Source organism: Chelonoidis abingdonii, chromosome 17 (genome assembly GCF_003597395.2).
Source record: "Chelonoidis abingdonii isolate Lonesome George chromosome 17, CheloAbing_2.0, whole genome shotgun sequence".
Lineage (NCBI taxonomy): Eukaryota > Metazoa > Chordata > Testudines > Testudinidae > Chelonoidis > Chelonoidis abingdonii.
The window spans coordinates 22,138,070-22,152,091 of NC_133785.1; the positions used below are offsets into that span (position 1 = coordinate 22,138,070).

Below are 14,022 nucleotides of genomic sequence, written 5' to 3' on the forward strand. Positions count from 1 at the left end.
GTGACCAAATACACCTGTTTTGCCAGGTATGTAAGTCATTTCACATTTATTTGTTCACACAAGTCAGCTTACCCACAGTTATGCCCATTGCCAGCTTCCTCTGAGTGTTCTCCAAACCACAGCCCCTTAGAACATTACACCTGTTCTGGTTTCTCCCAGATTCTCTTTCTGAAAGGATTACCAGTTTTGTACACACCCAAGGTTATGCCTCCTATATTCGTTTGCTGCTTGATTCTGCTGAACAATGAACCTTTTTGTCTTAATACCTCTTATCAACTGAAGTTGTTTACCAGTGTTCCTATAATACTGTACTTTACCATATGTGCCTATGCCTTCATACTGCCTTCCCAGCCTCATTTGTTAAGTTTTATGCTTTGGTACAGAATCCCTTTTGGGCTAGCTTTTTGGAAATAGATTGGACTTTTTCTTATCCTCCTTTTCATTTCCTAGTATTTTCTCTCCCTGGAAGCAACTGAAATACAGTGCACTGTCTCCAGCCAGGAGAATGGTGAAGTGATTTCATAAAATTGCTGCTCATGTCCAGCAGTTTGCAGTGGTATCTGCTGATTTAGAGTGACTATTTTATAGCATGTTAGAAGCAGAAATAATAATAGTGTCTTGGCTAATTGAGCTTGACTATTACACTATTGAGGGCCCTAATAATATCTAGCAGTTGTAACATATGTAACACTACTTCAAAATATTCTGCAAAAATCAGGCAGATTTTTATTTTTTCATGTTGAAAATAAAGGAAATTATCTCTTCTCCCTCTCTTCTCTTTATCCTATAGTTCTGTAGTGGTCTTGCTCTTAAACTGTTGAGTTATTTGGAACCACTTTCAGCTTTTGCTTACAAGTGTTTATATTTGTGAGAGGAGAAATATATTGTAGTAAAACCTAGCAATGCAGCAATCTAACACAACTAAATCAAAATTTGTTAGACCAAGAAATTTGATCTCTGCAAAATATTTTGCTAATTTAGATCTCAGAAATCTGACTTTTGATGTAGTGATGTCATTGAACACTCTTTTAAAAGCAAAGTGAGTAAAGAGTGGAATGTAACTCTTCCTCCCTGCAGCAACATGTTGTGTTTTGGAACAATAACCACCAGTAATATTTGATCTGTTACAGAAAGAAAAAATTGCCTCTGATATGCATCTGTCTGTATGCTGCTCAGATTGAACTGGGACAGAGCATCTCCATTTGTACAAACCCCCCACCCCCAAAAGAAAAAAAAGTAGGCTGAGGTTTTGATGACTACTCATGAAAGAAACCATCTACAAGCTGAAGCTTTTTATTAAACCAGTTCCTGTGAAGGTTTTTGATCATGGAAAATACATGCACGAGAAAATTATGGTTTTTAATGGTAACTAGGAAATATCACTTTTCCCCTTCTTGACTCTGGTAAGGATAAGGCAAGCAACTGTCATGATATAAATCTCCAAATTAGTCTTTAGGAGCTGTGAAAAGTGGATTCTACAATGTGAAGGCTGTGCACTTTCACTGAGTTGAATCCTAAGATTCTGTCTACCCACTGAGTTCTATAATGCCTTAGCATAGCTGTCCAAAGTTTTAATTGCCAAGATCTTTAGAGTTCTTATAAATTATGGTTTGACTTAAAAAAAAAAAAAAAAAACCAAAACAAAAAACATAATGGAAGTTGAACTTCAGTGCAAACAAATAATTTGATGTTAAAAGTAGTACATGAAAAATATTTAAGAAAGACCATATATTGGAATAGCAGGTCATAATTAATGTTGATTGGTCAGAACTATGTGGGAAGCATAGACATTACTATACTTTCAGGCACATCGTATTTACAAAATTAAATTAGTTTCATGACTGAAAAAAATAAGACAACCTTTTTTTTAAATGTAATTTGCAGTTCAAGTTTTCAGGCTAAGATTCAGGGAAGGCCGGGTAGCAGTGTTAGGTGAACATACTGACTTTTTTAATCTAAAAAAATCAGTGAATCTTTCTCTGAAGAAATGTACTGTACTGCAGGCAAAACATTACGTGTAAGACAATTAGTAACTGAAAAATCCAATGGCAAGAATGTATATTAGAACCACTTCACACTGGGGGCCTAATTCTCCCTCTGGAATACTGGTTTTATGCCAGTGTAATTCCTTTTAAGTCAAGATGTTTTCCCTGGACCATTTTATTTTTGAATTGTTCATATTTATTCTCATAACTTTTTTTTTTCAGGTTGTCATCCTACTTCAGTGATCCTGGCAATTCTTTTCTTAATTGCCTCATTAGCAATGTGAATCTGAGGTGCGATAAATCAGTGGAGTACCCCCAGTTTTACTACACGTGCTGTGTGTCTTTGCAGCCTTCCACTTAGTGCTAATGTATTCCTAGAGCTTGCATATTTTCCCCTCTAATTATAACGCTTATGGAAAAGTGCGTAGTTGAGGGCACTGAGTATTGAAGTCCTTAGCTGCAGAGTAGGTATAGCATAGGCAGCAGTGGTGCAAGTTTCTCCACACTGCCATGGCAAACCTGTCCTGGAAGGGCTACAGGTGAGAAGGTAATTTAATCCTTCACCTCTTCGCCAAGACTGCCAAAAAGAGGCTGGTTTTATTGGGATTGTTCATCTGAATTTCCTTCCCATTAGCAGTCTGACTGAGGGCACTACTTTCAGTTAACATAGATCTCTAAAGAGCTTTAGGATTAGTAACAGGCTTTGGTAGTTACTGATCACGATTTGAACTAGTGACCTAGAAATGAAAGGACAGATTTTCAAAAGGCCTCAGGTTCGACTTAAATCCCAAAATAAAGTGACCAGATTTTCAGAAGTGAACTTCATCCTGTCACTCTTGTTCATCTCTAGGTCACTAGTTAAAATGTAGCCCAGATAGGTAACTGCTACATATTTTTAATAATCCTAAAGCTCTTTGGTGACCTACATGAATTGTCGAGTGATGGTTGGTTAGGTTATATTTTTTTATTTTTATTCTTTGGTCAGGTTCCGAATGGACAAGTAACTATACACAAAAAAATTCCACAATGATAAACCTTTTTGGTAGCCTTGGAAAAGAGGCCAAGGATTGAATGGGCCATAGAGACTGAATTATCCATTCTCCACCTCATAGGGATGCTTGCACCCTTGTTCTCCAGGGAGTTGCTATATGCTGATCACTTTTGAAAACCTTGTTGTGTCGTGTAGGGGTCTAGATAGAATCTGAGCTCTCTTGAAAATCTGCTCAGAAAAGCAGTGCCAGCTCTCTGAGCCACACAGTGTTCTTTGCAGTGCTGGTTTGGTAGCAAACATACATCCGCACATTGGGCTTGTCATTCTCTTTCACCTGAAAATGGTAAACAGATTATCAGTGTACTCGTTGAATTATTCAGATGTTTTAAAATATGTGATCCTTTCTTTCTGAAAGGAAAACAAGGCAGGATTGGCTGCTTGAGATGTAGCAAGTTCTGCTAAAGCCAGACCCAAAATCTTTAAAATCTCTTGCACCCATTCCATTTTAGGGCTGCCATTCAAGGCTCAATTAACAAGTCTTTGTAAAGAGGGCTCAAGCTTCATAGTTTAGACCTTGTCTACACTACCACTATACAGCTGTGACTTTCTCTCTCAGGTGTGAACCTCCCCTCCCCTGAGCGCTGCAAGTTTCCGCGTTGTAAAGTGGCAGTGTAGATAGTGCACCAGCGCTGGGAACCATGCTGATAGCTACTCTCCTCATGGGGTAGTTTTTTTTACAGCCCTGGGAGAGCTTTAGTCTCTTGTCTGTATGCGTCCATCACCGGAAAAGGCATAGGGGGTGCGGGGAGGAGAACATAGTTGCTGTAGTGGACTTGAAGATTTCTGTACTGATTCATGGCAAAGCGTTGCCATTGGACTTAACAAAATATCAGTTCAGCCAAGGTGACAGGTGCACAAGCTTCACTGATAAATGAGCTCAAAAGTGGTCTTATTTCACACGTGCCTACAGTTCTTATTTAATGGCAGGTGAGCCCAAAATAAACACAGAGCAAAGCTGGTTAACCTGTATCCAGGATGTTTTAAAAATAAATAGAAGGCAAAGAAAAATGGCTGTAGACCAGTCTGTTCTTGTAGACTCTAGCCTGAAATCCAGCTATGCTGTGTACACATATCAAAGACCATAAACTCTGAGAAATAGCAGTCCTTCACATGAACTTCACAATTAATCTTGTAAGACTTAATTATAACTGAAGTTTAAACTCTCTCTCGGGCTACTTTGAAACAGTTTTAGAAAGCTCAGCCTATTCCTGGTGCACTTTATCTATCCTTTAAATTTAGTTTTAGAACATGCTCATTTATATCACTTTCACACATGTATACATTTCTCTCTTCTGTCTGAGAGCTAGACCTCATGTCCAATTTCTTTTGCAGCTTCTGTTCAATGGAGGGGCTCCTAGCAGTCAGCCATCTGTAAGGACAAGTAATGGAGGCAAGTGCTAAATGTTTTTTTACACTTCTGAGCTGTTTTTGCCAACTGCTCAATTTGAGCAGCTTTACTTCCCAAAGCTATTATGAAATAACTGTCCAGTTGAATGAATATTTGAACATGTTTTGAGATGTAATAAGGAAGGTGTTGTAAAGTGCTCATTCAAGTCTTTGACAACGTATATGGATTTATTACAAAATTAATCTGATGTGTTGCCACCTTTCTTCTCAAATTAACCAGATTTGCAGACTTTTGAGAGAGATACTGAAAGGGTTTGTACTTAATTTCCTCCCAAAGGAACAATGTGAAGGTTGTTAGGTGAAAAATTTGCCATACTTTAGATAATATCTATATTGTAGATCTTTGTCTTAGGTGTTATGGATAGAAATGGGTGATCGCAGCAAACTCTTGTGAATATTCAGTCAAATAAAATGCAGTGATTAACCGTGCTGGTATTTAAAGTCTCATTCATTTGTGAGTGTTTGGGAGAGCAAGTTTTTATTTGTTCCTGGAACGTGAAGGCTAGTCACAAGGAAATGGTTGTAAGAACACTAGTCACGCTTGAAGTGCATGTCTTAACCATTTTTAAAAGGACTCTTTGCCCAACAGTATGTTCAATAAACAAAAATAGAAAGTTAGGCAGATAACTTACAAACAGAAAGAGACTTCCTTATGTTTGCCACTAAGTAACCAGGAACAAGTCAAGGCATTTTAGTAATCCGGTCATAAATGCACAAGAGAATACTTAGTGACCAGTTTGCAAACAGCTTGTTTGCACACAGTCTTTATTCATCAAACTTTTTTTCAGATATAAAAAGGTTAAAATCATCTATTTGTGGTTAGTTTGTAAAAAGAAAAAGGGCTACATTAGTCAGATAAGTGATTTTCACCAAATAATTAGTGCACCTCTAGTTACGGGTGTTTTAACTGATCAACAAAGCTGCCAGCATAAGCTATTAAATGTGCTATGGCAGGAGACGATAATATATTATTTAGCAAATAAGTTGGCCATTTTTGTTCTTAATTGCAGTTCAACAAGGACTGCCTGAATGAGTTTTGGGAATTCTTAAAGGTAAATATGGAGGTATGGGTCATATGTCAAGTTATACTTTTAGTATGCCAAACAGTTTTGGGGGCTCTCTTGTTAACCACGAGATTTGTTCACTGAACCATTTTGCCTGTTGAATGGAATGGAAAATGTTTCCTAATTTTGTCTTTTCTTCCAAAATTCAACCTGAATGGAGGCCTAGATTTGGACTGGGCCAGCTGCAGGAGGGTTCCCCCGCGGAGGCTGGACTGCTGCAGGGGTCACCCGCTGCTGGCTTCAGCAGAGGTTACTAAGCATGCTGAGTTCGTGTGAGCATGCTCAGTGCACCCTATGTAGCAAATTCAGTCAGATAGCGGTTTTTCACACTCTAGGGTGGCTGGTCAGCTGCAGGGGCCCCCAATGTCATGGAGGTCACTGGAAGTCATGGATTCTGTGACTTCCGCAACCTCCGTGACATAATCGTAGCGTTAGTCATAAAGACACAGGTCACTTGAGAAGGGCTCTGTTAAGCAGTTAAAGCTAAGCCATTGGGAGTTGGGGCTCCTAGATTTAATTACTAGCTCTGCCACTGAATTACTGTATGAATTTGGTCAAGTCATTAACCTTTCTGTGCCTCAGTCTACCATTCTGTGTAAAATGGGGTTATAAACTTACCGCCAAAGTTTTTGAGGCTTATGCTTCCAATGTGCTTTGAAATCTTCCGAGGAAAAGGACAACACAAGAAAGTGTTTGTTTCCTATTAAATATTGTAATTCATTTGGCCTCTATCTGCTAAGGCATCCAAGAGGAGGAGCTTGATGCAGGTCATTTGGTTGGTCTTGCTGTGCTGCCTGCTATAATTGTACCTTGGAATGTCAATTTAACCATTGTGTTATATTTAAAGTGCACAGAACTGAGGGAGATCTTGGATCATAATCCCTTCTCAATACCGCTATGTTAAGATTAAAATGAATGTTCTAATAAATCCTAAACATATGTTGCATTTTTAATAAGATCATTTTTTTCATGCTGTCTCCTGCCAAGATTGAGAGCAGACTTCTGTGATTTGGTGTATATGTTTATACAAGCACAATCAAAATCTTGTCCTGCAAGAAAACAACCTCCCATTTCTATGCATGTGATCTCATTAACCATGGCAATAATGTAAACCTCCCATGCTTACTCCAGCTGCCATTAAATATTCTGCTTTAATATTAAAAGATCCTTTGTGCTCCCTTCCTCATTCCCTTGCTGCACTCCCGCTGCAGTGTGCTACCATCTTGGCACTCAACTGCAGTAAGTGTTGTGTGGACAACTCCCATCTGAAGCAAGGGGGGAGGCAGACTTGAGACTTGCTGGGAGAACCTGAACACTTTCTCTTCTCAAATGTCTGAGCTAGAAATGTCTGTGCTGCTTCCTCTGCCTGCCTAGTCACTTAATAATCTGCTTTTAGAAAGGCATATTTTGTTTGTCCAGATACTCTTTTACAGAGAAAATTGCACCAGTTACACCTAAGTAGCTTCCCTGTCCCCACTTGAAGGCAAGCTTTAGCATCCAGTTACCAGTAGCCTTGATGGATACTAGTAGTAGTGAGCCATTCCACAGTATTTGGAAATAAACAGCTGTGGTTGGTAATGAGCTGTAGACTCATTACTCTGTTTTCCAGTATATCTAAAATATGATAGGTGTTAGAACAGCTACTACATTTGAAGATCAGATCATTGATAAGGAAAACAATTAATCTTGTAGTGGGGATTAACCTATTATGGCATAACTGATGTAACTATGAAACCCAGTGGCTCAAGTTCTATCAGGTACTGTTCTGCACTCTATTGCATGTGCTCCGTTTTTCATGAGCAGCATTTTTAACTTTTTTCTCACTTCTCCAGCTCCACCTCCTGTCTTGGACATTTTCTCATTGATAAAGAATGAGCAGTCCTTTCATAGCCTCTGTGTTCTGCATACAGCATAAATATTTCTAATATAATGGCTGAAGGATGCTTGAATGAGAGAGAGACACTTTAACAGCATGTTTTCTGTATTGATTTTTTTAACCTGCTAGTTTCTGCATGGATGTGTAATATTGACTCTTTTGTTTAACATTAGATAAGCATGAGACCTCCGTGGCACAACTGCATGTGTAGTTGCTCTTGAAGCATTTGCATACCTAATTGGCTGACAATCTTGGCATTTAAAAAATACATAAAGACAGGGGACATCTGTATTTATGAGTTGTCAAATATACGTGTTGGGTGTCATCTAATGGAGCCTTCTGGCAGTGAACAGATCTATGATGACCCTGATCCTGGAGGCAAATCACAAGATCAAGATACCAGAAAACAACACGAATCTGAGCAAAAGTTGTCCAAAATTACTCATAATGCTTTGGAGAACATTAATGTGATTGGCCAAGGCTTGAAGCAACTTTTTCAGCACCAGCGCAGGAGGTCCTCGGTGTCTCCACATGATGTGCAACAAACTCAGGCTGATATGGAGCCCGAAATGGATTTGGAAAGCCAAAGCGCCTGTACTGAAATTGATGGTGTCTCCACCCACCCCACAGCTCTGAATCGAGTGCTTCAGCAGATCAGAGTGCCACCTAAGATGAAGAGAGGGACAAGCCTGCATAGCAGGCGGAGCAAGTCGGATGCCCCAAAGGGAAGCCCACAGATCAACAGGAAATCTTCCCAAGATATTCATTCAGGCCGGCCCAGGTCTTCCTCCACCACTGATGCCCCCACTGGCCTGTCTGTGCTGGAGATGACTTCTGTTTGTGTAGCTGGTGAGGAGACCGCAGCAGCAGAGCGGGTAAGTTACCCAGACTGATCTTTATTTATTATCAGTCTACTTGTAGGCTTTGTTAAACTGTTTGAATTCTGTTCTAAAGCAAGTATTTCTCTTGCGATAGATTAGAGCTACTGTGTAAAATAGCATCTTCACCAGTGGAGCAAGGAGCTTGAAAAGATTCCTATATTAGGTCTTTTCTCAAATGGTGTGTGGCTTATTTTGTGTGCATTTGATCTCCAGAACTGGAGAGCTACACTTAGTGCATTATATTGGTCATGTTGTGTTCCGTAATCAAAGAAGAAATGATGGCGACCCCAACAGCTGTTCTGGTTCTACCTCTTGCTGGCATCTGTCATTCTGGACTGCTACAGCAAATCTTTATTTAGTAAGTTTGGTAACTCTTTAGACTTCTTTCAATTAAAGAAAAATTGACAGTTTAATTTGCATGAATGGAACTATGGCTCCATTCCGGTAGACTGTGGATGCTGAGAGCCTATCCCAAAACTTGGGGTTTTTAGTGAACCCCGCGGGGGACTGTATTTAAGATGTTTTCATGCTGCCATGTATACTGATTGATTAATCCTGTTTAGAGCAGCCAGGAAGCTGCATTTTATTAATAGTGTCTTAGTTTACCTAATCTATGTGGAAAAATGTTTGCATGTAATGTAGTCTCTGTCTAGTGGTATCTGTTCCAACATGTGCTTGCAAAGCTATTTCAGTTAGTGGATTTATGGGGGTAAGGTTAAGAAAAGTCTGTCTTGCACTTTCTTCTATTCTGCATCGATTTACTTGGTACATTTAAAAGTGCTGACTGAGCAAAGCAAAGATTCATTTCTGCCTGTTAAACTTCCTCCATTTGAAAAATTAGCCTTCGGATTTAACCGAGGCTATTGCCCAGAATATATGTGGCGCTATTAATAAAAAGCGTTCATATGTCCAGTGTTGTAACGGTATACTTTTATTCACAAGAGAATAAATGTGATAATGAAAGAACATGTTGTGCTGTTAAATATATTCTGGTTTTCATGTTCTTTATTAAAGTAACTCTTATAAGAATATAGCTCAGAACAAATCAGATGCAGAACTGGTGCATTATAGGATTTCATGTTTGTACAATGTTGATAAAATTTTATAATTTTTATCAAGTATAGCTTTTGAAGGATGAGAACCCTAATAAATCCGTGTGTTAGGGACAAGATCTTGGAATTAGAGTTTATTGTTCAAGATATAAGGAATACCAACCACTTCATTACTACTTGTTTCATCATGCTTTTTCAAAGATGAAAAAATACTCTAATTAGGACAGTATTTTTCAAATACACAAAACTGATTTCCAAGTCTAATTTGTTTTAATATAAACTAGTATAATTAGCCAGATGGAGAATTAGATTTCTTTAAGAGCTTGAAGCCATTTTAGTAAATACAAAACCTCTAAAAAGTTAGTAGTAGAGACTGAGGTTATTAAATTACAGAATGGATACAGCAATAACGGTTGAAAAGTTTGCTCCAGTGATGAGACTAAACCTTGTTTTGGAAGGCCACCTGAGAAGTGAGAAGGTAGTCCATGAGTTTTCCCTTGAGACTTCCAAGAATGGTAGTAAATGGTACCACTTGTGTTAATTTTTGGGTGGTGGTCACTGCTTACATCTGACTGTTCTATAGTGTCGGTTGTCAGTTGCTACCAGACTTCACAGGGTTTGAACTGTTGCCCTATTAGTTTACTTTTAAATGTTCCAAATGACAAAAGTGCAACTACTTTCCTTGGACTATTCCACAGTCTAATATGTCTTGCTGTCTTCACTTTCTCTGGTATCTAACCAAAAATTAGCGTATGATGTTCTGTTTTATATATAGGCAGTAATTATAGTATTAGCATTAATTACAATTTCATTCTAAGGCAGATATATCAATAGAATAAAGATCCCACCTGAGACAGGCAGACTGCTTCAATGCCTGGAGTGGTGGTATCTGTGACTTTAATTTCATGACAGAAATTAATTGAATAGCAATAAATGTAAAATGTACATCCCTACAAGAGTAGTTGCCTTCATACTTGAACTCTACCAAAGATAGCACCTTTCTCTGGTTTTAAATGAGTTTACATAGTGGCTCACTTTCTGTCGAGAGAAGGCTCATATTTTGTGTGACTGTAGGGGGAGGTAGTAGACATAAGAGCTCCTAAGGATCTAATTACCCATAATCCAAAGCTGAAAACTGTAGTAGCACTGTTTGTAGTTCATTAAAGGTTAAGGTGACTGACAGCCTATCACTGGGGCTGAACTTAAATAACCATGACTTTAAACTTACTTATCTGCAGGAGACATTGCTTGTGCCTTGAAGCGGTGGTTCTCAAAGCTGATCCACCCCTTGTTCAGGGAAAGCCCCTGGCAGGCTGGTTTGTTTACCTGCTGCGTCTGCAGGTTTGGCCGATCGCAGCTTCCGCTGGCCGCAGTTCGCTGCTCCAGGCCAATGGGGGCTGCGGGAAGGGCAGCCAGCACATCCCTCTGCCTGCGTCACTTCTCACAGCCCCATTGGCCTGGTGCGGCAAGCTGCGGCCGGTGGGAGCTGCGATCAGCTGAACCTGCGGAAGCAGCAGGTAAACAAACTGGCCCGGCCCGCTAAGGGCTTTCCCTGAACAAGCAGCGGATCGGCTTTGAGAACCACTGCCTTAGAGCATATTTGCTGGGAAACGAATGTGATTGATTAATGTTTTCACTGGAAATGGTAGGGCATTTGGGCTGAAACTTTCCTTGCTCAGTGTTTGTACCTAATACATAATAGGATACATACCATGGTCACTGGATATTGATTTTGTATATGATTTGTTTGATCCCTAACTGTGCTGTAACTTGCTAACGTTTTTTGCTACTGGTGCTAGAATCAGTGCATAGTGTCCATGGTCTGTACCCTACCTATTTGTATTATGGTATCACTCAAAGTTTCTAATCAGTATCAGCACCGCACTGTGCTGGGTGCTGTACAGATGTATAGTAAGAGACTGTCCTTGCCCTGAAAAGCTAATCATCCAAAATACTTTTTGACTAGTAAGATATTGCGTATTTTAGCATGTTTTAAATGTTAACTTTTTCATGGTTTTCTCCCTAGTCTGGGAGCCCCTTTCCAAAACCACCTGGTTTACTGAGGCTTCTTTTTTCCCCAGTCTGGAATAGTGATTTGCTTGACTTTCACTAACACTGTCAGCTAACTGAGCCTGCTGACTGAAAGTAAGGATGAAAAGTCTCATTTTTATGAGATTTTTTTTTTTTGTTTGCTGCTAGTTTGTCATCTGCCTAACATGTTCACTTCCCTTTTTGAAGTACTATGATTATGCTGGAATGCTAATCTCTGTCTCTGCTGATTGCTCTGTTAGAAGATTAGCATTATCATGAAATACAGGCATTCCATGCACTAGTTTAGAGTCAGGGATCAATATAAGAATCAAGTCAGGTGTTGTGCTGGGTGTTTTTGTAGGCATGGGCTGCCTGTAGCAGAGAGACAGAACAGACAATGACCATGTTACTGTGCAGTATGAACTGTGAGGAGTGTAGATTTTCCAGTTCCCCTGGGGTAGTAAAAAGTTGTCGCTGCTACAGTATGTAAGGGAAAAAAACTATAACTGCTTGGTGACGAGTGAACTATAGCGAGACGTGAGTCAGTTCATTCTTTTTATGCAATTGAAAATAATATTGGGATTCATGCTTTCACTGTCAAAACAGAATGTGAATAACAGTAGAAGGAAGGTTACATTTTTGTCTATTGTAAAGTTCTGTGATAGTGAGTTATGTTGTGCCACATAAGAGTGTCTCCTGGGTCTAAACAATTCAGAGGCTTCAGTGACCAGGTGCCCCTCTTGTGCTTGGTTCTGGATTTTCTTGGATTGGTGCCATCTGCTTTTTTATATTTGCGTATTGCACCATTTTTCTGTCAAAGTGAGACGGATGTTCATTATCCCAATGTCTGAAGATATATAACTGGAGAAATTTTGCAAAGGTCTGGGTCATGCTCTGGAAGTGTACAGCTTGTATATTTGGTTTTCTCTATCTATTTTGTATTTTATAATCTGTGTTGTACAGACAAAACTACACAGGATCTTTTCAGGGGGCAAGAAAAGGTGCCACATTTATTATGATAATTTGATTTATGACCAATAACTAATATCTTAATCCTTACACACACACACACACACACACACACACACACACACACACACACACACACACACACACACACACACACACACACACACACACATATATATCTCCATCCATCAGATGTGCTGCTGCTGCAGCATAGTTACCAGTCCTGGGCATAGTTTGAGTTTGTGGCTTGATTTTGCAGCTTGGGTTCTTAGCTTGTGGTGGCTAACTGGCCAGGAAAGCCGGGCACAAGGGCGAGCTGGGTCTCTGTTGGCCATGCACCGATGCCCTTCCATGTTGACAGCAGAATGTTACCCTCCAAAGTCTCCCATCTCACCCATCCTTTTTATAGGCTTTAGTTTGAATCCAGAGTCTATAGGTCTTGCTGTGTCACTTGCCTCTGGGTTTGGTGATTGATCACCTGTCAATTGCAGGCGTGACTTTCAGCCTGGGACCTGGCTTTGATCTTCCTTCTATTGTACCTTTTTCTTTTTAGGGTGGACTCTTCTTAAGGGTATGGCTACACTGGCACTTTACAGCGCTGCAACTTTTGCGCTCAGGGGTGTGAAAAAACATCCTTCTGAGCACTGCAAGATACAGCACTGTAAAGCCTCAGTGTAATCAGTGCCACTACACCCGTAGAGGATGTGGTTTACATGCAGTGCTGGCACTCCGACCCGCTTTGAAATTTCAAGTGTAACCATACCCTTACTTTGTTAGGGCTCTTGTCTTCATTTTCAGCTGGTGGAGTTTGAATTTTGTTTCATCAGGACAGGCTGGAGCTGGAGGTTGATTCCATCATCCATACATACCTCAGTCACACATCTAACCTAAACTAATAAGATTACAGCAGAGTTTGCAAAAATGAAGGTTGGAGGAAGTTTTTACAAAATGGAGTGAGCGTTTTAAAATGGAGTTTGAATTATAATATGGCAAACAGTGAACAGAAGTGTGACAGTGTACCCCATAAGGCTTTAGGGGGGTGCTTATAAAGGTATGTATGATGTAACTGGAATACTACATATGCCATGTAACATAACCTTTACACAGATATGATCTACTGGTTATGTTCATCCTAGCTGTACGCAGGCACCATTTGTGTGTTCAGAGTTATGAACATCGGCTGTATAATTGCTTGATTTCTAAGTAGCCTTAGTCAGAACATTTGGTCACTTCTTGGGAAAGGAATGTGCTCAATCAGGAAGCATTTAACAGACAAAAGAGCTTGGAAGACTCCAATCCACATAAGAAGTCTACCCGAGGACATTCAAGGTAGCATGTGGGTAATGGCTGCTCCCTGCAAGTCCTGAGTCATGCATGGGCAGGTGACTTGCCCATGTGGTTCCAAATCTCCATTTTGTGACTGGATTCTACACAGGGGGATGAGGGGGTCTCCACCCATAAGAGAGAGTCTATTTAAATCCCTGGGAGACCCCTCCATGTTGTCTTCAGCTGGCTAAAGAAGGAGTCTCTCCACCCCACAGGATACTGAAAGGAAACTGGAACAAAGGACAGTGTGCAAGGGGTAAGAGTGATTGCTGGACCCAGGCTAAAAGGAATAAGCACGCCCTATAAAGCCTTATGGGGTACACTGTCACACCCATTGTAGGTTAACTATTCCAGAGTCCTAATGAACACTCTCCCAGTTC

The 14,022-nt window shown here is 40.0% G+C and overlaps 1 protein-coding gene across 8 annotated transcripts in view; it reads left to right on the forward strand.

Moving 5' to 3' along the window:
• TMCC1 (transmembrane and coiled-coil domain family 1) overlaps positions 1 to 14,022 on the forward strand; it is a 215,995-nt gene that overhangs the window by 49,838 nt on the left and 152,135 nt on the right. Inside the window, exons 1-4 of one of the 8 annotated variants that reach the window (XM_075073373.1) lie at positions 1,366 to 1,403; positions 2,208 to 2,276; positions 4,369 to 4,426; positions 7,557 to 8,258. The exons of 1 other annotated variant lie outside the window; for it this stretch is intronic. In XM_075073373.1, the coding sequence (XP_074929474.1) occupies positions 7,713 to 8,258 (546 nt within the window). In that variant the 5' untranslated portion in view covers positions 1,366 to 1,403; positions 2,208 to 2,276; positions 4,369 to 4,426; positions 7,557 to 7,712. Of the gene's footprint in view, positions 1 to 1,130; positions 1,404 to 2,207; positions 2,277 to 4,368; positions 4,427 to 5,453; positions 5,508 to 7,556; positions 8,259 to 14,022 lie in introns of those variants that run through there. 6 more of the 8 variants (XM_075073370.1, XM_075073372.1, XM_075073375.1 and 3 more) reach the window with 6 other exon arrangements.